General features: G+C 40.1%; 4 protein-coding genes across 10 annotated transcripts; 1 reads left to right on the top strand and 3 right to left on the bottom strand.

The window, feature by feature from the left end:
- Positions 1-15: 15 nt before the first annotated feature.
- Positions 16-5,321, bottom strand: LOC103989979 (uncharacterized). 6 transcript variants are annotated; one of them, XM_065115098.1, is made up of 6 exons: positions 5,069-5,321; positions 4,124-4,155; positions 2,783-2,834; positions 1,959-2,677; positions 1,206-1,675; positions 16-434 (listed from the first exon to the last, which is right to left on the bottom strand). In XM_065115098.1, exons 4-6 carry the CDS (start codon positions 2,592-2,594, stop codon positions 326-328), a joined length of 1,215 nt encoding a protein of 404 aa, XP_064971170.1. In that variant the 5' UTR covers positions 2,595-2,677; positions 2,783-2,834; positions 4,124-4,155; positions 5,069-5,321; the 3' UTR covers positions 16-325. The 6 variants fall into 6 exon arrangements, with proteins under 6 accessions (XP_064971170.1, XP_064971166.1, XP_064971168.1 ...); XM_065115094.1 differs by having other exon boundaries at positions 4,124-5,321; XM_065115096.1 differs by lacking the exon at positions 2,783-2,834.
- A 2,335-nt stretch (positions 5,322-7,656) lies between these two features.
- Positions 7,657-8,430, bottom strand: LOC135614023 (NDR1/HIN1-like protein 6). The gene has a single exon (XM_065111014.1). It carries the CDS (start codon positions 8,428-8,430, stop codon positions 7,657-7,659), a length of 774 nt encoding a protein of 257 aa, XP_064967086.1.
- Positions 8,431-8,723: 293 nt separating this feature from the next.
- LOC103989980 (pentatricopeptide repeat-containing protein At3g24000, mitochondrial) lies at positions 8,724-12,619 on the top strand. 2 transcript variants are annotated; one of them, XM_065115089.1, is made up of 3 exons: positions 8,724-11,072; positions 11,458-11,621; positions 12,148-12,619. In XM_065115089.1, exon 1 carries the CDS (start codon positions 8,764-8,766, stop codon positions 10,747-10,749), a length of 1,986 nt encoding a protein of 661 aa, XP_064971161.1. In that variant the 5' UTR covers positions 8,724-8,763; the 3' UTR covers positions 10,750-11,072; positions 11,458-11,621; positions 12,148-12,619. The 2 variants fall into 2 exon arrangements, with proteins under 2 accessions (XP_064971161.1, XP_064971160.1); XM_065115088.1 differs by lacking the exon at positions 11,458-11,621.
- A 505-nt stretch (positions 12,620-13,124) lies between these two features.
- Positions 13,125-20,736, bottom strand: LOC135615963 (probable acyl-activating enzyme 17, peroxisomal). Its single transcript, XM_065115087.1, has 14 exons — positions 20,408-20,736; positions 20,078-20,207; positions 19,722-19,972; positions 18,639-18,843; positions 17,711-17,751; positions 17,496-17,621; positions 16,940-17,013; positions 16,502-16,722; positions 14,759-14,853; positions 14,460-14,676; positions 13,961-14,086; positions 13,790-13,888; positions 13,501-13,713; positions 13,125-13,406 (listed from the first exon to the last, which is right to left on the bottom strand). Exons 1-14 carry the CDS (start codon positions 20,725-20,727, stop codon positions 13,305-13,307), a joined length of 2,220 nt encoding a protein of 739 aa, XP_064971159.1. The 5' UTR covers positions 20,728-20,736; the 3' UTR covers positions 13,125-13,304.
- Between the last annotated feature and the right edge of the window lie 371 nt (positions 20,737-21,107).

Raw genomic sequence — 21,107 nt, 5'->3', positions numbered from 1 at the left:
GTGCAACAAGGAACAAAACGAAAGAGAACCATTACTCGGATCCTCCACGCTTAATTCTTTGCAGATATATATATATATATATAAAGAGAACCATTACTTGCTTTTTTTGACAGACAGACAAGAATATTTTGGTTACGTTACACAATTCATTCAAACCACAATCCAAAGCGCAACATTCTTCCTCCTAACCTGCCTCGAGTGTATAAAAACAAGCAGCAGGATCGCAGGGGCCAAAAAGAAACCCATGGCTGATTTTTATGACAACGGAAATGTAAACTTTTGCGAGGCACGTAATAAAAAGAAGAGAGGGTCAGGCATATTATCTTCAGAATTTACAACATAAAATTCCTGACCTCCAAAACCGGTGCTTTTTCAAATGCCTGCTGTCTGCTTTAGCCATTTTCACTGGGCTGGAATTCCAATCCGGTTGTAATCTGCGTTAGAGATACAAGTGCTGGTAATTCAGGCTATTATTCATATTATATATATATATATATATATATATATATATTTTAAGAGATTGTAAGGTAAAACAAAGGTTCCTTGAGGTGTAAAATGACTGAAATATGCAATGATAATTACTAGCTATATGTTGCTAACTTTTCCAAATACATTAAACTTACATGATGTCAGCCAATTGGAAGAATATAACTTCCAATTGGAAATTTCTGAGAAATTTGCATGGAGATTTCTGGCATAGACAATTAGAAGAATATAACTGACGAGTTAGTTGACACAGGAAATAAGATATTTGATAAGTGTTTATGCATCTCTTCCTACGTGTTACAAGGGCATTATATTTGTCCATATTGACAGGTCTTCTATCATCGTAAGGCTGGAAAAAAGCAATTGGAGGCACCAGTAACAAGATCAAAAAAAATTACAGCCTGTGGGAAACATACAAAGCACACAAGCTTATGATAACTTATCGCAAACGCCAACCTAGAATGGATTTCTGGAAGAAATGGAGGAGGATCATAATAAGCAGGTGTACATTCACATACTCATCAAATATTCTATATTATGATATCTTAAATGAACTACTTGGTGCGTTTACTTATTCAAATTGTCTGATAAAAGGACCAAACTTATATACTATCAATAACAACTAGATAGCAAATCCACCTTACCGTACTGGACAAAATCAGCTAAGCATACGATGCATGTAGAAAATTAGAAATATGAACTATGAGACATGGACTTACATCGGAAAGGCAAAGGAGCGAGTGCTGGTGGTGCTATCCGATCGAAGAGAAATATTACCAGAAAATACAATGTGCCCTGAGGATGATTTTGGACCAGAGGAACTTGGGTCTCCAGCGTTCTTGTGACAACACGAACATCGTGAAGAAGACGTGACACCATCAAAAACCATCTCTTCACCTGAAAAACAATTTTGGGCATCTATGAAAGATTCACTATCAGTATTACCACTGTTCTCCTCTATTTCTTTGTTTGTCGTTGCTCCAGGATTGAAGGAAGGAGAAACATTTCCTCCTCCTTCCTTCTCACCTCCCACATCTGATGGCTCAACTTCAGCAGTGGAGCAGCCACCTTTCAGACTACCCAGTGACGTAACACTGGTATAATTTTTCACCAACCCACTGGTTTCCTTAGAATCAGTGGTGATGCTTGATGAAGCCAGAGTTGTTGAGCATACTTCATCATGTTTAACCTGCCACAAAGTCACAAACCATTTAAAAGCAACAGTTAATATCATAACCGAATTTCATCGAACATGTTCAATATATTTGTCGATATATGCAAGAGAAATAAGGGTTACAATTAAAACAAAAATGCTCGAAGAAAATTTATATAGCAATGTTGCAAAATGACTATTATTCGGCATTCCAATTTGAAGTACAACATGCTTAGTGGTGGAAAAAACCGATTGACTTTTACTTCTTCTGGTACAGGACTAGTCAAGTGATTGAAAAAACATCGTGTTAATTCAGTACCTGTCCAGTATTTTCCTGGAAAATATGCAGTCGATTGAATTTGTTTGTATCCAATTGACGAGGAACCATGTCAAAATCTCCAGTTGAAAGCAATGGCTGAAAACTGATATTATGGTCAGATAAATGTTTTGTAATATGCACATCTGCCTTCTGCTTGTCTTCAAGTTCAACTAAGCTACAAAGTGAATATTGGTCCGCAGAATCCTTAGCAACAACAGAAGCTATGTGTAGATCCTGCATAATTAGAGTCACACATTCTGTAAGTCGTCCACTTGGATTATCATCTGTATTTGTTGCTGATGGTTTGATGCCAGCTAAACTCTCCTTGGTGGTGTCACTGCTTTCTAACAGAATCTTTTTATGTGGTAAACTTTCATCCATGCATATGTCTTTCACAGTTTGACAGACACCAGTAGCGGCCTTATCTGCATATAGCTCAATATTCTGGATTTCAGCACGAAGATCATCTGATGCAGATGGCATAGGTTTATTCTCATTTTGGTTTTGAATCACTGAAGCATCCTTCCTGATATGATTGGGAAGAGACGATTCTATATCTTGATATGGTTTTCTATCTATTAATACTGCAAGATCATTTTCCTCTTTCTCTGTAGTTACAGCATTTAACTTCAACATGTTCAGCTGTTTCTCACTATGTTCTGAGAATTTGGGAGTAAGCTCATGACTCAGAAATGTAGGGTAATAGAACGATTAAAACTCTGCAATCATGAACAAAATGATAATCTTCAAGTTTAGGAAGAGATTAGAGTGCTTAATACAAGAGTTGCAAATTACTGCATCACGATCTATTTAATGAAAGATACCGAGTGTATTGTCAGTCGGAATCCATTGAAACTTCAAACACAAATAAGTTACCTGGACAAAAAAAGAACCATCCAAAAACTTTTACCTTTTTCACTTGCAATCATGTTAAAACGAGTGTATCTTATTTTGTGAATATTATAAAACGAAATTTTGATAAAATCAGTAATAAATCAAGCAGATATACAGTTACATATCAATATGTCATCAACTCCAGCACCCTAGTGTTGAAATCCGGGCCAAGATAAGCATGGGCAGAAAACAAAATTTTAATGTCACAATAAGGAAATACCACTATTACCTTTCTTGAAAAAGGACTGAGATGCTAATTCATCAGAAAAATATTGCATTAATTATAAACGAAATCATTATCCAAAATTCAGTGTAAATGGCTGAAATATTTGACTTGTTAGACATGGAATAACCTCTTTTCCCAAATGACACGATTAATTTATATACCCCTTATGATACAGATTTACAAATTTTAGGCATGTTAAGCAAGTTGATATAAAAGAGAAGTCCAGCGAAAATATCATGCATGTCCATCATGATGAAACAATTCTCTCCATTTCTTTTGTACGAGGATGTGAACCTAATGAAACAACTTACTTGCAGAAGGGTGCTAAGAAGAATATACTCCTGAAAAACACATAAGCAACATGAAACAAATACCAGGTCGTTTGATGCCAGAAAAAAAAAAAAAGCAGCTCATCGAATTTAAGTAATGAACTAAAATACTTAATTTGATGGTTTCTAGTTCAAAAAGGGTTGGTTGCGAACTACAAGGTGTGCTTCTCAAATATTGCACATAAAATTTCATACTCTGTTATAAGCTGGATGACAGAATCCTAGAAATCAACCCTGGGAAAAATGTTTATAGTGTCTTTAAAAAAAAAGACATCACAGGTCATGCATTTGGCTAATAATCAGATACTCAATTAAAACATGAGCTAATCTGTACCCAAAATGGAGATAAGTATGGTCCATAAAGACTTGGAAACGACCTAATGGCAGAACTAGAGAACAAAATGAAAGTTCACACCCAAAGAAGAAAACTAAAGTGCTCAAAATCTCCTCTTTGTATGTTTTATTTCTTTTTCCATCACTAGATGCCATAGTTTCAATACAACCTTATTATTCCTTTCACAGAGAACTACAAAAACTGTATTTCAGAATTCGAAAGGCCATAGAGATTTTTGTTGCCATCTTCAGAACCACATCAAATCCCAACCAAAAGTCAAAATTCACAGAAAGAAGATGTACTATGATAATAAAAAAAAAACACGACGTCTTTCATAACAAGGAACAGAAAGCAACAAAAATCAAATAGATGAAGGATTTACCCTTGAGTCCTTTCAGCTCCTTTCTCCTGTCTCTGAGCACAAGAACAAAGCTTGAAGATGGTAGATAGAGTAGAATTAAAGAAATGGTCACCTACATACTACAGTACCAAAATAACAGCATGAAATGGAACCAACGGAAAACTTGGATCTCTTTAGAAGTGGGAAGAATGAAAGAAAAGGTTTTCCTTTTCTTTTCCTTTATGCTATACAGAGATTGGGAGATTAAATTAATCTCTCAGACGGTAAGGCGCTTCCTTAATCATAATTAAAGTCAAATGCGAGAGGGCATTTAATATTCCACTGAAATAGCCAAGGATCCACCATAACTACCACAAGAGACAGCAGATGCGAGCATTGAATGCCCAATTTAATTAAAAGACGGATGAGATCCCGACGTCTCATCCAACCCTTGGTTGGGAAGTTGGAGCTACAGGATTAGGGTTAGGGGGGGCGAAATAAGCCAGTAATTACTCCGGAATGATGCCTTTCTTGAAATAAGCAAGAAAACTAAATGAAAAGAATCATGTGCTCGGTTTCTGGCGAAATCCAAGTAACGGTTCTCGATTTCTATGGAAAATTTCAATCAAATGATGGGAATGGAATCTTCTTTTTGCGCAGGAGAGAGAAAACCTATTTTTGATCGAGAAAAAAGCGTCATGATCCTTCACATTGCCGTCAATTTCCAGCGAGACCTCACAGCGTATACAAATTCCAAAAATCGGTTCGATAACCAACGAAAAGATGAATAGGAAAAGGAACATAAAAACACCATTCAAATTTACGCTTCCCGAAGAAGCTTTAATCTTTCCACAAGTTTCACGCGAATCCGTTCGAGAGAATCTGAAACATATTCGATCGATCGATGCCGCTCGAAGAGATGGATATGATGATGTGGAAACGAGGTTGAGGTGAACATTCGTGACAAGACCGATGAATCAGGATTACCTACAGCTTGAACGTATCAGTGCCTACAGATCTCCGGCTGTCTCCCTCCGTTCCCCTCGATCGAGACCCGCCGCAGTGTCTCATAACACATCATGCGAACCGATTCACATCGTGTCAAGGATTGGGAAAAGACAAGAAGAGGAGGAAAGATTGGAATTCTTTGGATTCAAGTCAAGAACAAGTACCAAATCTTTTCTCCGGTGGGAGCTGCAAGAACTGTGTCATTGGGTGTTCGGCACTGTAAAGTGATCTCTCCCGCTATTTCAGCTTTCACTACCAAGGCAGGGAACACCGTCTGCTGGAACGATGGTCGTGCGAGCTATCTCGAATACGAGGTGAGGCCCGCCATCCTTGAGAGTAGCCCTTTGGCGTTTCCTGTCTTGCTCTATAGAGGGAATCTTGGCGTGGTCGTTTAAAGGCCTCTTCGGCATCCGGATTGGGCCCACCAGTAACGGGTTTAGCGCCCCGAGATGGAGTGGGATCTGCTGCAATTTTGGCGGGGGTCAATTAGCCAATGATCACGCACGCGTGGAGATCCAGTGCAACCCTCGCCGTACTGATTCCACTTGCAATCCTCGGGAGGACACGCGGAGGTGGCACATCAGTCTGACGTCTTGATGACGAAGAATTCCGGTCCTTGCGTACATGGACCGCATCGGCGACTCGGAATCGTAACCCCTTCACGACTAGGCCACTCCCGAGTCTGTGTCGTTCGTTCCTGGACCTCATCAGTAACACTATCATGCATGTTTCCTTCTTCCTCTTTCCACATGCGTAATGGTGTGGGAAGCATATCGACAAGAAACCTTTAGTCTTCCTAAGAAAAGCTTTTTGCAAGCAGCAAGACATCAGCTACCATCTCCATTAAGGAACAGCTTTGCAGCTGAATCACTAGAAAGAGATCGAATTCGAGATAGTTATCAGAACTTCTCCGGTTGATGCCAAGTGAAGCCTTTTTCTCTTGTTGATGCCACAGGGCTTGGGATTTCTACTCGCACATCGTATCAGTGCCTAATTCATACCCTCAACGAAAGGATGCTGCTTTATCTCTGTCGCCCCCACGCTTGTATGCTAGCCTGTGCTGTGGCTCCTTAACCAGTAGTCCCCTTATCAGGTGTTGGCTCTCCTATGAGCTCAGGCGATGGACGAACCTGGCTCCCGATCTCAGTTTTTGGCTTAGGATCCTTCTTCGACTTGGAGGAGAGGAAGCGAGGGGCAAGGCATGTCGTGGGAGCAATTCAAGAAGGCTGGACGCAGTAGACTGGGTTGTGCAGCCACAGTGTCTGTGATACCAGTCTCTACTCAACTAAGGTTGGGTGTACATACTAACATCTTGTTGTCAACGGAAGTCCTACTCTGACCACCATTTGAATCCAATTCAAGAGCTAAGCACGGCCGCTAAGCATGAGAATGCGTGCAGCTGCATGACGACCATGCGTGCCGCCGCAAGCCGCCGGCTACATCTATTGCATTGGTGCGCTCAGGCCAGAGCTTCTTAATTACCATAAAGAAGAGAGAGCTGAGACAGGAGGAAGGAGGCAGGAAGGTTCAGGCTTGGGTAAGGCATGCGAATGCTGCGCTTGGCTGGAGGGGCCGAGTCATCCTTGCATAGTTCCAAGGATGGTGCCGCTTTCATCGACCGAACAGTGAATCCTCAGCAGTGTCTGTGGAGGTAGAAGAGAATGGAAGCATGACACTATTAGAGTATGCTTCCTGATGTCTGCAGTCGGTGTCGTTTACTTGCTTGCTGTGTAGATTGTCTCTGCCACTGATACCAATATACATGCCTATATTGAGGTCACAGTTGTACTCTTCAGAGCCTTTTTTCACATTTTGATTATATTGAAGAACTTCAAACATGCCACAGAAAAATGAAAGAGAGAAAGAAAGAAGCAAACTCACAGTTTGTAGTGATGGACAAACCCTATCCTTCAGAGTAGAACATAACCACAATTACATGCATAGACCATAATGCATCTAACAAGGTACTGTGGAAAGCAAGTGCAGCACTATCCAACAGCAGGTAAGTCTACAGTAGTTGTTGAAGTGGAAGATGCTCAGATGAAGCTGCCAACCTTTCACAGAGGAGTTTGAGAAGACTATATAATTAGATTCTCACCCATACATGATTAATAAATATGCTACAAAGAGAGACCATCATGCAAGATTTACATATAAGAAAATAAAAACATGGATCTCAACAGCCTGCAGGATCCAATGAAGCACTCTCTTTGGAAACTTTGTAATCCTGATGTTCTCTGTTCATTCATAGCAAGGGAAAAAATTATGTATCCTATCAGGAGCATGCATTTGCCTCTGCTTTATATTGAAAAGATTAGATCCTAGAGTTGATCAAAGGAAAGTTCGCAGGACAGTATACTTTCTTGCAGACTGCACATGTATGTAATTGAAGACAAAGAAATGAGCCTTCCAAAATAAGTTGCAGCACATCCTTCAGAATAGGTCAAGTACAACTCAATGATTCTGAATCATGTCATCAGAGGAACAACTATACACAATCATCAAAAGAAGAAGACGATGAAGGAAGATAGTAGTACACTACTACAGCATGATTAAACTCCAAAAATCTAGAGTTTCACATCCACGTTGTAGTCGGTTGACTTGATGGTCACCTTCTTCCCGGGCGCCAAACTGTCCACCACCAACGTGCAGTCGATGTGCACCTTCACCTTGACGAGCTCCGTCTGCCCAACGGCAATCCCCAGCGGAGCCTTCACGGACACATGCAGCGGCACATCCCCCGCCTGCTCATTGCCGAAAAGCGCCGATTGCCGCGCAGCCCCGACCTTACTCCGCCCCTTGATAGCCACCACCATCTTCGTCGTGTTCCGTGGCCGCTGGTAGAAAATGGGCAGCCGCCCGGAGCCCAGCCTCGCCCCTTTGTAGCCTATCAGCACCGAGCTCCCCTCCCGGTACCGTATCCCGATCTTCTTGTTCGGGTTCACGGCGCGCACCGTGATCGCGAACTTCATCGAGACAATCGAGTTGCCGGGTTGAATGTCGAAAGCCTCGACGTCGAAGTGTTCGACCTTGTAGGAGGGGACTTGGGGATCGAAGGTGAAGCGTAGGTAGAGCAACAGTGCAGCGACGAGGACGATGAAGACGAGGAGGAAGCAGCAGAAACAGCAGAGACAGCTGCGGCAGCAGTTGCCCGTCTTTGTGGAGCGACGTTGGGAGAGGTAAGCGTGGAGGGAGCGGCGGTAGGGGGGAGGACGGAGGGGCGGGTGCTGGGGACCGCCGGCGACGGAGTTGTTCTCGGAGAGCATGACGTACTTGGGGCCATCGAGGGGATCTCGATGGCCGACGAAAGGTGGGGGTGGGATGTCCACGGTGTGGGTCATGATGCCTTGTGGTGCAACTCCATGGAAGAGGAGGAAGGGAGGTAGCGAGGGAGAAGGGAAGAGTCGTCTTGGGAGGTTAATTTAGTAGGAAGGAACTAAGAAAAAGAGGGGCTCTACACTTGTCTGGAGAGGAAGGGATTGGATAAAGAGGGAGGAGCTCCCGAGGAGACCCGACCATAGTTCACTTTGAATCGGGACGGTTACAAATTGAACCCTTTTTATTGTTTGGGATATATATATATATATATATATATATATATATATATATATATATATATATATATATAGGCTCTCCTTTCTCCAACGCTCACATCTTCATCCAACTTGGAATCCATGAAGAAGCTTCTCTCCCCTCTCAATTCGATCTCTGCAGCTTTGGTTAGCAGACCCATCCTTCTTCGTTTCGTCTCCTCTCACTTCACCACCGCAGCCGCCTTCCTCGTCGATGACTCCGCCGACTCTTCCGAACCCGAAGCCGGTCGCCTCCGTTTCCCTTCCGTCATTCGGGACAAAGATCTGCTTCTCAAAAGCCCGACCGCCGAGTCCGGCCTCCTCGTGCTCGACCTCATCGACGCCGGCTCCCTCGAGCCCTCCGCCGACCTCTACGCCGACCTTGTCAAGAGATGCACCCAATTCAAGAAACTCAAGGAGGGCAGACTCGTACATGCCCACTTAATGCGATCTGAATTCAAGTCTGATATCTTCCTCCAGAATTCGATCGTCAACTTGTACTGTAAATGCGGCAGCTTGGATGACGCGCGGAAGGCGTTCGACGAAATGCCCGCGAGGGACATGGTTACATGGACCGCCCTCATCACGGGCTACGCCCAGAATGATAGACCAAATGAAGCTGTGGAGATGCTTCCGAGGATGCTTCGGCTCAGGTTGGTACCTAATGCATTCACCTTCGGCAGCCTCTTCAAGGCTTGCGGAGCTGCTTCCAGGAACGGACATTGTGAAGAGGTCCATGCTTTGAGTGTGAAATGCGGTTGTAGTCCGGATGTCTATGTAGGAAGCGCAATACTGGACATGTACGCTCGTCATGGAAGGATGGAAGAAGCCTGCTTGGTGTTTGATCAGCTGGACTCAAAGAATGAGGTGTCATGGAATGCATTGATAGCAGGATATGCGAGGAGAGAAGATTGCAAGACAGCTATGAAAATGTTTTGGGAAATGCAGAGGAGTGGGTTTGAGGCCACGCATTTCACCTACTCGAGTATTTTTAGTGCTTGTGCTAGTATTGGTGCACTAGAGCAAGGAAAATGGGTTCATGCTCAAATGATCAAATGTGGGCAGGTGCTTACTGCTTTCGTGGGTAATACTCTTCTTGATATGTATGCAAAGTCAGGAAGCATTCGGGATGCCAGAAAAATATTTGATCGAGTGAATAAGAAAGATCTTGTTTCTTGGAATTCGATGCTTACTGCATATGCGCAGCATGGGATTGTTAGTGAAGCAATTCACTGGTTTGAAGAGATGCGGAAGCTTGGAGTTCAGCCGAACCAGATTACTTTCCTTTGCATCCTCACTGCCTGCAGTCATGGAGGGTTATTGAAGGAAGGGCAGTACTACTTTGACATGATGAAGAGATACAAGGTGGAACCGGAGATTGAGCATTATGTTACAATTGTCGATCTCCTTGGCCGAGCTGGTCTTCTTGATCGGGCACAGAAGTTCATAAATGAAATGCCTGTTCAACCAAGTGCTGCTGTTTGGGGAGCTTTGCTTGGTGCTTGTAGGATGCACAAGAACGCAGAATTAGGGAAATTTGCTGCAGAAAGGGTATTTGAACTTGACCCATATGATGCTGGCCCTCATGTGTTGCTTTACAACATCTATGCATCCACTGGTAGATGGACTGATGCAGCCAAAGTGAGGAAAATGATGAAAGATGGTGGAGTGAAGAAAGAGCCTGCTTGTAGCTGGGTGGAGATGGAAAACTCAGTCCACATGTTTGTAGCAAATGATGATTCCCATCCACAAATAAAAGAGATACATAAGATGTGGGAGAAAATTGATGCAATGATTAAAGAGGCAGGATATGTTCCAGATACGAATTACGTGCTCTTATATGTGGATGAACATGAGAGGGAGGCAAAATTGCAGTACCATAGCGAGAAGCTTGCTCTTGCATTTGCACTGCTCAAGATGCCTCTGGGGGCACCCATCCGTATCATGAAAAATATCAGGATGTGTGGAGATTGTCACTCTGCAATTAAACATGTTTCCAAGGTAATGGAGAGGGAGATCATCGTGAGAGACACAAACCGGTTTCATCATTTTAGTGGAGGTTCATGTTCATGTGGTGATTACTGGTGATACAAAAGCTACTACTGTGCAAAGCATCAAATTGTTGAGGAGTACAGAAGGATCTTGTGCTCTTCAATAGTTAGAAGAAAGTACTATCATTTGACTCATGGATTGGTCAACATGATACATAAGCAACAAGGAAAGAAGGACGATTGAGTTTTAAGTTCTTTGGGATCTTATTTCCTGTTCCAGCTTGCTAGATTGAACTGGCTATAAATTTAGTGGAGTTATCTAGCAAAATGTGGAGATTAAACACTCATAATTTCACTCCCCAGGAGGAGCTTAGAGTTGTACAGCCCGAAGGTGCCAAGCTACTCCAAAGTTTATATTGGGTAAGCAACTGGTTCTCCTTTTAACTCAATGTGATAGGCTACTTAAGCTCATATATTTACGATTTATTGTGCATGCCCTGTATACAGTCGATCTATGGTTGGGTTGTTTTCTTGTATACTTCGTAGTTGTTACATGGCTTTCCAGAGAGTCTGTGCAACAATTCTTCATGTGATTAGCCGAGAGTTTATGCACAAAAAACTCCATTTTAGAGGAACAATCTTGTTGGCCGCCGATATCACAGTGATTCGCATGTGGCATGTGTATCACTCTTTAGCCCATCAGGTTTCGAATGTGTTACAAACTTTCTCTAAGAAGATGCTATTTCAGTTGCTTAACATTGATGACAAGTATAGAACAATTAGTTCTTTCAATCTCTCATGCAAGGTTTTAGGAAAACAATGAAATCTCAGTGGATGCTGGGATCAGCTTCAACTTGTAAAGGTTTTGAGAAGAAAGACTAATACAGGCCTGCACGCATACTTGTCGATGTCATGTTTTCCATGAGCAAGAACCAAGGTAGAACTGTGCATGTATATTACTACATCCAGGTATTTCGCAAATTCATTCCTCCTTCTGTCTTCCTGTAGAAATAAACCCAGGTTCCTCATCTTCTTAGAAATTTGCATCCGAGCATATCTTGTGATTTAAGGGCTGTTCCTCGGTTAGGTGTGTTACAAACTTTAGTGATGGGATTAATTATTTCCTTGAAGTTGACCATTATTTTGTCATCTTTGGTTTCTTCTCTTTTTCGCTTCCTTTTCCTCTATATTGTTCTTTAACTGCTTTTCTTCGTCTTAGTCATTTTGAACTTGCAGGAGTTTAGGTCTAAGAGTCCTTTGATCTGAAAAGCCTTTGGATTATTCAAGTCTACGTAATGTTAGTATTCAGAGGTTTATGCAAATATGTAGTAGATATCGTAACTTAAGTTGGCATCGGAGAAAAAAGAAAGCCATATAGTTAAAGATCTGATGAATTATCACTGAGATAAAATGCTAGAGTTGAACACGCTGCGTGCTGACATTTCCATGATTTTGTGTCGCTCTCAACAATTTTTTCATGGTTATATATTTGCAGGTGAAGATCCGACACTTGTGCTCGAGTCCATTTTGGCATCATTCGGTGTCCCTGTTGAGCCATTGGATTGCTGGCCAAGAATCAAGGCCGAGTCATATGCTAATCCGAGCGAATTAGCTGTTTAGTTTTGAGGTTTTCTTTTTCTCTGCCCCATTGTGGCAACGAGATGCTGCAATAAAGTGACATAGGAGCGGCTCCATGCCCTTAATCAAGAGAAGTTAAGGTATTTACGATGGTCCCTTAGTTTTTCAGTAAGTTGGGAATTTTAGATTCGTTTCACATAATTCTAAGATTACTGTCTTGAGGATTGTTCTTAAGCCTGTCACATATATATATATATATATCATGTCTTGTAAGTTTTAGAAACAGAGTGATTTGAAAACAAGTACAGTTTCTTTGAGAGTCTTTATCCGTCAATTCAGTCTGACGGATTCCATTATTTACATATATAAAATCCTAGTTTATCCTTTTATTTATGAATGAAATTGCTGTGAATTCTAAATGAAATTGAGCCTCATGCTTCTAGACTTGGTTGACCCTTTTCTTACGAGGATGATTATGGTTGTCCATTAATTTTTAGCTAAATATATAGTTAGTTCAATCCCAAAGAAATGTGGATATCATCATGACTACTATAATCCACAAACCATGCCATCGGTAGATAGCTCTCACCGAGAAAGGGGTAGAAACCATATTGCCAGGATGGTCTGATAGCATGTAGGACAGCTATCTTCTAATCTTTGCAGATGATGGAGACTTGACAAGAGAGGGCAAGTAAATATGCGAGACAGCTTTAAACAAGGACCAAGAATGGGGAGGATGGAGACTCACAGTTGATTTGTCATAGTAACACAGGCTGTGGATTGGAAACTTGAGAATCCCTGTTAACATGTGCTGAGCAATTACCAAAGAATATGCAGCAGGGTTGTACACTAGTCGTCCATGGATACTAACTAGTGTAGTACAGGATGGCAAAATTGATTTATAAGCTGAGAAAAAGTTTGCTTCATAACGTGGTCCAGTTGACAATATTTGTCTTTCACATCCACCAACATTACTTTATTCTCCCCTACTAGAGCCACTCAATAGAAAGATCAATCACTAATCATGCTCTCAGGGATTTAGTATTAAAACAAAACAAAAGGGGTTTGATGATACTAGAACTTGGAACGTTTAGAGAATTGCTGCCGCAGAACTCTTCTCATAACCTTGTTTGAAGCAGTCCGTGGAAGAGATGGCACAGGCACAACAGATGAAACCTTGTATGAAGTAAAAATATATATACATGCCTTACAGCAGTGGTGAATAAATATGCTTCAGAAAAAAATAATGTAGACAAAAGAAAGCAAGTACCTTGAATAGAGGATTCAGTCTCTTCTGTAGTGCAGAATTGAAGGCCAACCTTAACTTTTCCAAATTTTCTTCCGAAAAGCTTTGATCTTTAAAAATGACAGCCATGACTAATTGCTCAGGGCCACCGGTAGATGGAGGGACCCCGATTGCAGCTGTCTCAAGGATAGAACTACTGACGCTGTTACAGATCCGTTCGATCTCGACAGAACTTACCTGAGCATTGATGGATTAACTAACATGGATTAGTTTGTTTGTCTTAAGACCGAAATGTGTCGTTGCTGATGTGTACCTTAATGCCACCAAGATTCATTGTGTCGTCTGTACGACCATGTGCCTTGTAATATCCACTAGCAGTCCGCTCGAATTCATCTCCATGTCTTCGAAGTAGCTGCATGTCCAAGCCTGATTACACCTATGAACTCAATGGAAGAAGACCACTGAGTGTAGGTAAAAGGCTTACCTTTCCATTGAGAACTGGCATGCCCTTAAAGTAGACATCATAATGATCAGCATTTAATAATGTTACTGATGCTCCGAACATTGTTGGATCGAGAGCTAACTCACCAATCCCAGCAGCAGTTTCCGGCTGTGATTCAAAAAACGAAAACAATCCATTACATATATTCTCGACAAGTTCGATGGATGAACTTTGCTAGTCGCTTTATATATATTACAATTCATTATCCCCACTAAGATATTCCAATAGACATTTATAACTTTGATGATACTTCAGTTGCAAAGAGTTGAGCAGATGAAGCTTTTCGCTACCATGTATCCCAGGATACATGTTGAATATTGTTTCTACAACAAATGAGATGATGGAACCCACTTTGCACAACTTACTGCATAGCATCAAATCTTTATGGACTGTGTTTCACATAGAATTTTTTGCTTAAAATTTTAGATGGCATAATGTGATAATATGACCTTGCAAAAAATAGTTGGAGCAGAGTACTTACAAGTGGATTTCCATCACTGTCAAGGATAAATAACTTGCAACCCATTGCGGGTGTACTGAATGCAGCCAATGCCTGAGGCTGCAACAGTGACCCAGTAACAAATCCACCTCCAATTTCTGTACCGCCACAATATTCGATCACTGGCTTGTAGTAAGCTCTTCCCATGAGCCATAGGTAATCATCCACACTGGATGCCTCTCCAGTGGAGCTAAAGCAACTACACACAAGTAAATTATATTTTATCACTCCCAGAGTCAAAAGGATGCAGTAAAACAACCTTCCAAAATTGATATTATTACCGAATCGCTGACCAATTGAGACCCATGGTACAATTTGTGTTCTTCCATGCACGCACAATACTTGGAACGACACCAAGCATTGTTACCCTGGCATCCTAGACAGGTTGGAGAACTGTTAGTCTACATTTCTGAACTATGGAAGAAATTATTGAAGCTCCATATTTCATGAAATAAAATTATCACTGAGCAATTAAACAGATCAAAGAAAGTAATCATGCCTACTAAAAGAATGCAACAAGTTATTGGTTTCCTTCTAATGAATTGTTTATAGTATCCACCATCGATTAATCACGCCATGGATAAATCACAAGAATACTTACAAGCATGCGACAAACGAGTAAACAGATCCTCAAACCAACCTGTGACTATTAAGCAAACATAAACTCATACCATTCAGAGATTTTGTTAATCTAGCACAAAAATATACTAGGACAAATAAGTTTTTTCTCATCATTTGACCGCATAAACATCAGCAACATGTGGCATTTTGATACATCAAGTTAAGTATGATTTAGTTTTTGACACGATACAAAGGTCAAAAATGAAAGTTTGAACTGTTATTGTTCAAATCAACATGTTTTATTGCACTTCAATACAAGCACAAAAGAAGATCAATGATCCAGTTTATGAGCAATAATTAGATGATAAACTAAAATCTCATGGGAAGTAACAGACTTTGATACGTATAGCTTTTTAGAAACTAAAGAAAAATCCAGTGCAGAAGTTGCAAATGGTTGGAAGATTTTTATCATTTGAAATTGTTGCCCCAAGGTAATGCACATTTTCAACACATCCTTTGAGACAAGGTAGAAAAAAAAATTTTGTTCTTCAATACTGCCAACCACCTCCATAAGAGCGGCACCCTTGCAGGTCACCTGAAACCTCCACCCAGTGACTTCCAAGAGTCTGCAAAGTACTTTGGTCAACCACCAAGCCACGCATCACATCATCAAACTGCCAGCATAACAATTACCGGGGCTACAGTAACAACTGCTGCATATACAGGTGCCTAATCCCACATTTAGGTTTAGTTATAATCATCTTGCTCCCATTGTCATACTTTCATCTGCATCTACTATTATCAAAACAAAAACATGTTCTGGTCTTCCTTGTTAAAAGATATTTATAAATCATCGAAAAAATAAACATTTTTTCATTGTTTTCCTCTTTGCAAAAATGAGGGAGAAATAAAAGAGGTTTTTTCTTTCATGGGATGGACTATAAGAAATTTGACATAAGACAAAATAATTAATGATAGTAATCCTTCAGATATTAATGAAAGAGTTACCAAAGATTTTTTTCTTCTTGTTTCTTGTCAAATTTAGTTATTACAGGATAAACAAAGATGAAAAAGATAAAGCATGTCCTGTCAGTCCTTATATATAATTTCGTAAAAGGAAAATATGAAAGATCTTAGAAGATGAAAATGTGCTAGCCAACATTCTGAAGTCAATTGAGAGATGGCTCTTTCAAGTGCACCGAAAATGAATCAAATGACAATTTACATCAAACTGCTATGACAAAAGAATGCATAATTACTGATCAATTTGTTCATCACTCTTATAGAACAAGAATATCATGATTTTATTCCCCAAATAAATCCAGTGTACTGTGAGAAATTATATAACACTAACTTAATATACCTACAAGTTAAAAACAGGTTCAACATACTGAACATAGTATCTTAGATGGAGTTTTAACTTATATTACTACAAAAAACTACTTAAATGGAGCTCATCATACCTGTACAAATTTTGCAAATCCGGAGCCAAGAGGGATGCCATTATATAGAGCCATGGAAGCTCCATTAATTAAACTGGCATACACAAGCCATGGACCCATCATCCAACCAAGATTAGTAGGCCATGCAACAACATCACCTTTACGTATATCCATATGTGCCCATGCATCCGCAGCAGCCTTCAGAGGAGTTGCATGTCTCCATGGAATTGCTTTTGGCTCCCCTAAACAAAACCAACAATTAACATATCTGTTATATTGAGTTATATATAGTTCTTTGAGAAACAGCAGTCCAATTAAAAAAGGGTGTCTCCTTTTAGTACCTTTGCTTAATTATTTAAGAACTGTGACTATGAACATTGTAAAAAATTGAAGACAAATACAAGATAATTTGTTAAAGAGGCACTAGGTGTTCAAGATGTTTAGGTTCAAAATTATTACCTGTAGTTCCTGATGAAAAGAGGATATTTGTGAATGCCTCGATAGGTTGTTCGACTGCAGCATAAGGAATGTCTCTACAATTAAGAAAAAACATAAAATAATAGTTTGACAAAACAAAAAGCTTTGACTTTATGGTCTAATAATTTCAATAGTAATTTTACTACAACTTTATTTGGTAGCTAAAAGGAAAAAAATCCACTAACTTTTTTCCAATTAGAAACAATAGAATCCAGCAAACTGAATGTGGTAAAATGTGACTGATGACACTCCATAAATACTATTATTTTTCCTCTATGCTTTTCTTTCCTAATAAATGTATCATTATGTTAAACATATAGTTCTAAATTGTAACTTTGCTTATATGAAATTTGTCAATCAAGTCCATAACCTTGGTGCAGTTAGATGCCTATGATCATCGTGCTTCTATAATGTATCCGTGAGCATCATGCATTGTCCTAAGAATAAGGCATCCACTTCTGGATATTACAGATCAAAGAACTCAAACTAATCATGTAAGCAAACGGAGAACAAAATGCACATATAAAAGTTCACATACTTAGTATATTCAACTCTTCCCAGGAAGTCATGCCAAGAAATATCATTTGCACGCAATCCCTTAATGATAGTAGAACCTTGTGTAGGGATGATGATCGCTAACGGAGCAAGAGCCTCAACAACTTTACTATAAGAGCCAATGTTATAAAATTAGAAAGGCTTAAGGACTTATTACATGTACTCAACACTGCTTCTGAAAAGAATCGTGAGCATCACCTGTATAGAGGTAGTTCCTTTTCACCACGAATAATAGAATCCTAAATCCAAAATTACAAATTCAATAAGATTTTTTCAACACTGTAGAGTTAGAATGTTACTAGCTGAATTTCACTAGATGCATGACTTTGATTCAATGGCGCAATCAGAAATAGCGCTTTTGTTCAGAAGTCAAAAAAGAACAAAAATAAAGCTAAAAAATAACTGTGAAAGCAAAAGGAAATATGACATTGTCCTATGTCCAAGACTAGAAGTTAACACATATTTTCTGTAGATATTGGTATGTAAATCTGATTGAATGAAAACTCTGAAAGATGCATCATCTCTCCGAGTTTTGAGGTGGTTCTGAGTTCTGACAACATACTACTATTATCTACTATGTAACTCTGTGGAACAAAAATAAAGCCAGCATGATTCATCAATCGGTTGATCCAACTCTAAAATTTTCCAGTTTGTGTCTGGTTGGACACTCTGCTCAACTGTGCAATTTGTCAGAGTCTAGTAGTGCAGGGTCCCAAAACCGATCAGAATTTGCCATAGTTAAATGTGACTGTACAATTCCCACAAGCTCATTGTTCGAACCTATCTTTTACAGTCAGGCACGAATAATTGCCAAAGTAAGAAAAGAACAGGGAAGAGATGAGGATGATAAAGAAGAGACGTGCAAAAGTTAGTTCTTAAACCTAATCATTTACCAGTAGGGTTCTTAATTGTACTTTACCTTTTATTAGCTTTTTGGTTTTGTTTGAAGTTTTATTTTTTATTATTCTTTCCATTTCTTAGTTATTTTTGACTGAAGTGTGTAAATAATGTTCCAATGGCACTAAACCTACATCCGGAATTCTAATATGAAACACAATACCAACCCAATCCCCCAAATGTTAAATTAAACATACAGGTGAAATTTTCACAAACATAAAATTTTAACCTGGGTGAAAATTGCTTTTGCATTTGCTATCTTGAGCCTTGTTGCTATTTCATTAGGAGCAAAGCTATCTGCTATGGACACAACCACGTAGCCTGCTAGAATAATAGCAAGGTAGATGATAACAGCAGTTACAGTCATCTGCATATCTATTGCAATGGCAGATCCTTTGGGCAAACTCAACTTATCAAGAGCATTCGCTACCAACCTGCAAAATGAAAATCAACTTATCACTTGACACAAAAAAGATATTTTCATAAGAACATAAAATTGCAATTTCATGTAGAAGTGACAGCTTAGGTGTATTTCCACCCTCATTTTTTATGACAATTTTAACTTTAAACACATAATCCATAACAATATACCAAAAGAAAAGCAGGCAACAAATGCTCAAAATAAAATTAAACGGCTGTGTTTACAACCACTAGGATCTAGGCGGCAGCTAGGCCATGAAAATCACATCATTATGTTATTATGAAATCATCCAAAAATTGACTAGTAAAAGAGAAGTATGCTTCTGTACACTTACAAACAGCAACAAGTATAGATGTCCTTTTCAAAAATGATTAGAACATAGTAATTAGTCTTTTCTAATCAACCAATGAAGATGGATCTAGCAAGATCTTTTTCATAATAACTTTGATCTTAGATCTGGATAAGCACAAAAACAATCCAAGAACAAGAACGGTGGCCCAGCACAAGGATATCTGGATCTAGATATTTTTTTGTCCATTCTATTCCACATATGTCAATAGTTATATTGTTACAAACAACTTACTTTGGTGTCAGAACCACACAAGGAACTCGTACAATGTCATGATGGATTCCGAGTTCTAAGGGGTGATCAGAACTTCAAAACAACTCAACATTCCTTTCCCTTAACAAAGTTATAGGCCTTTCGGATGGACTTTACCAAACAAGAGAACATTATTTTTGTAGGAAAACTAAACAACCTGCAGTAAAAAGAACGCTATCAGGTAAAACTTGAACATTATTATTATGCATATGTGCCAATGCGCCATTATCCTGAGGTTAATTACAACTCCATACAAAAGTGAAAAATAATAATAATAGCAAATTTTGTACCAGACTTGTGTTCTCAGTTCCTTTAGTGTCATGGTATGAACAGGCAAAGAATCATCTCCTTCATCTCTCCACAAAATCACAACATCATCAAGGCCTCTCTTATCATTCAAGCTCAAGCATAAGCTGGCAGCATTTAGATGAGCCCCTGGCATCCACTGGCCCCCAGGATAAGAGTCATGGTCACGTAAAATACATGATGGTGGCACCGAAAACGAAATACCCATCTCTTCGAAAATCATCTTCCAATAAGCCTATGAATCCAAACAACATACAGCAACAACTAATTCAAAACAAACTTAGAATCCACTTAAGTAATAAAGCACGCAATGAACACCAGCAGTTCCTTTCAGCAATACCTCTGGATTTTCCACGGAAAATTCCTGAAAGTCTGTAAAACTTGATATTGGATCCTTGTATCTCGATCCAAGTAACTCCTTTCCACGCCTCTGTAACAGCCGTCCAGTATTTGTTGAAGCGGCACACTCTCTGGTAATCCAAATTCAATAATTCGTCAGTACTCCCATGACAATAACTGCCCAGGAATCAAACAGGATTTATATCAACGAGAACTTTTTCTTAAGCTTTGACTCAAATGATGTAATGCCATCCGCAGAATAAAGACAAATTCTCCTATAAATCGGGACCAAAAAGACTGCGATTCAAGAAAAGAGTGTAAGACACGTTACTCGTTCGGAATCCAAGCAGGAGGGGGTTCGGAATCGAAGCCCACGTAGCACCCATAGTACATCATCTGATGAAGAGGAAACGGGAGATCAGGACTCAAGAGGCGCTTGGAGATGGCGTCCCACGCCTCCGGGCCGGAGCTCCCGCTCTCCAGGAGAATCCGCCGGAGGCATGCGTGGAGCCTCTCCGCCTCGTCCGGAGGCACACCGGCGGCCCCGATCTCCTCGACCGTGATGTCCTCCAACGCCCGGTATGCCATCATCCGCTGATCTGCTCTCCTCCCCCCATTCGAGTTTTTATTCCAGAGGGCGGTGGGCTGCATCGAAAGAAGGGAAGATATCTTTTTCCGGTGTAACCTGTACCACCGTCTGGTGTGTCGACGCGTCGGTGGCTACAGTTTAGGGGACTGCATTAGTTACTTGGATGAGGAGGAACACGTTACCTATGAACCCGGTGAGTCGATGAGACGGGTTGGTAAGTGTTGGGCGATAACTCCCGCACGCCAGCCCGCTTGTCATTGTCACCCTCACCCTCACCCTCACCCTCACCCTCATACGTAAAACACCACTCCTGCTGGTGGGGTCCGGACGAATACTTTTTTTTCTGTATTATTATTATATGTTAATACAAAATAATGTTTTTTAAGGTTTTATATTTTATTTATAGGTTTTGTTCTTTCTATATTTTTAAAAAATAATTATA

The sequence above is a fragment of the Musa acuminata genome, chromosome BXJ2-6, assembly GCF_036884655.1.
Source record: "Musa acuminata AAA Group cultivar baxijiao chromosome BXJ2-6, Cavendish_Baxijiao_AAA, whole genome shotgun sequence".
Classification (NCBI taxonomy): Eukaryota; Viridiplantae; Streptophyta; class Magnoliopsida; order Zingiberales; family Musaceae; genus Musa; species Musa acuminata.
The sequence above is the reverse complement of the archived record's forward strand: the minus strand, read 5'-3'. Positions and strand labels throughout refer to the sequence as shown.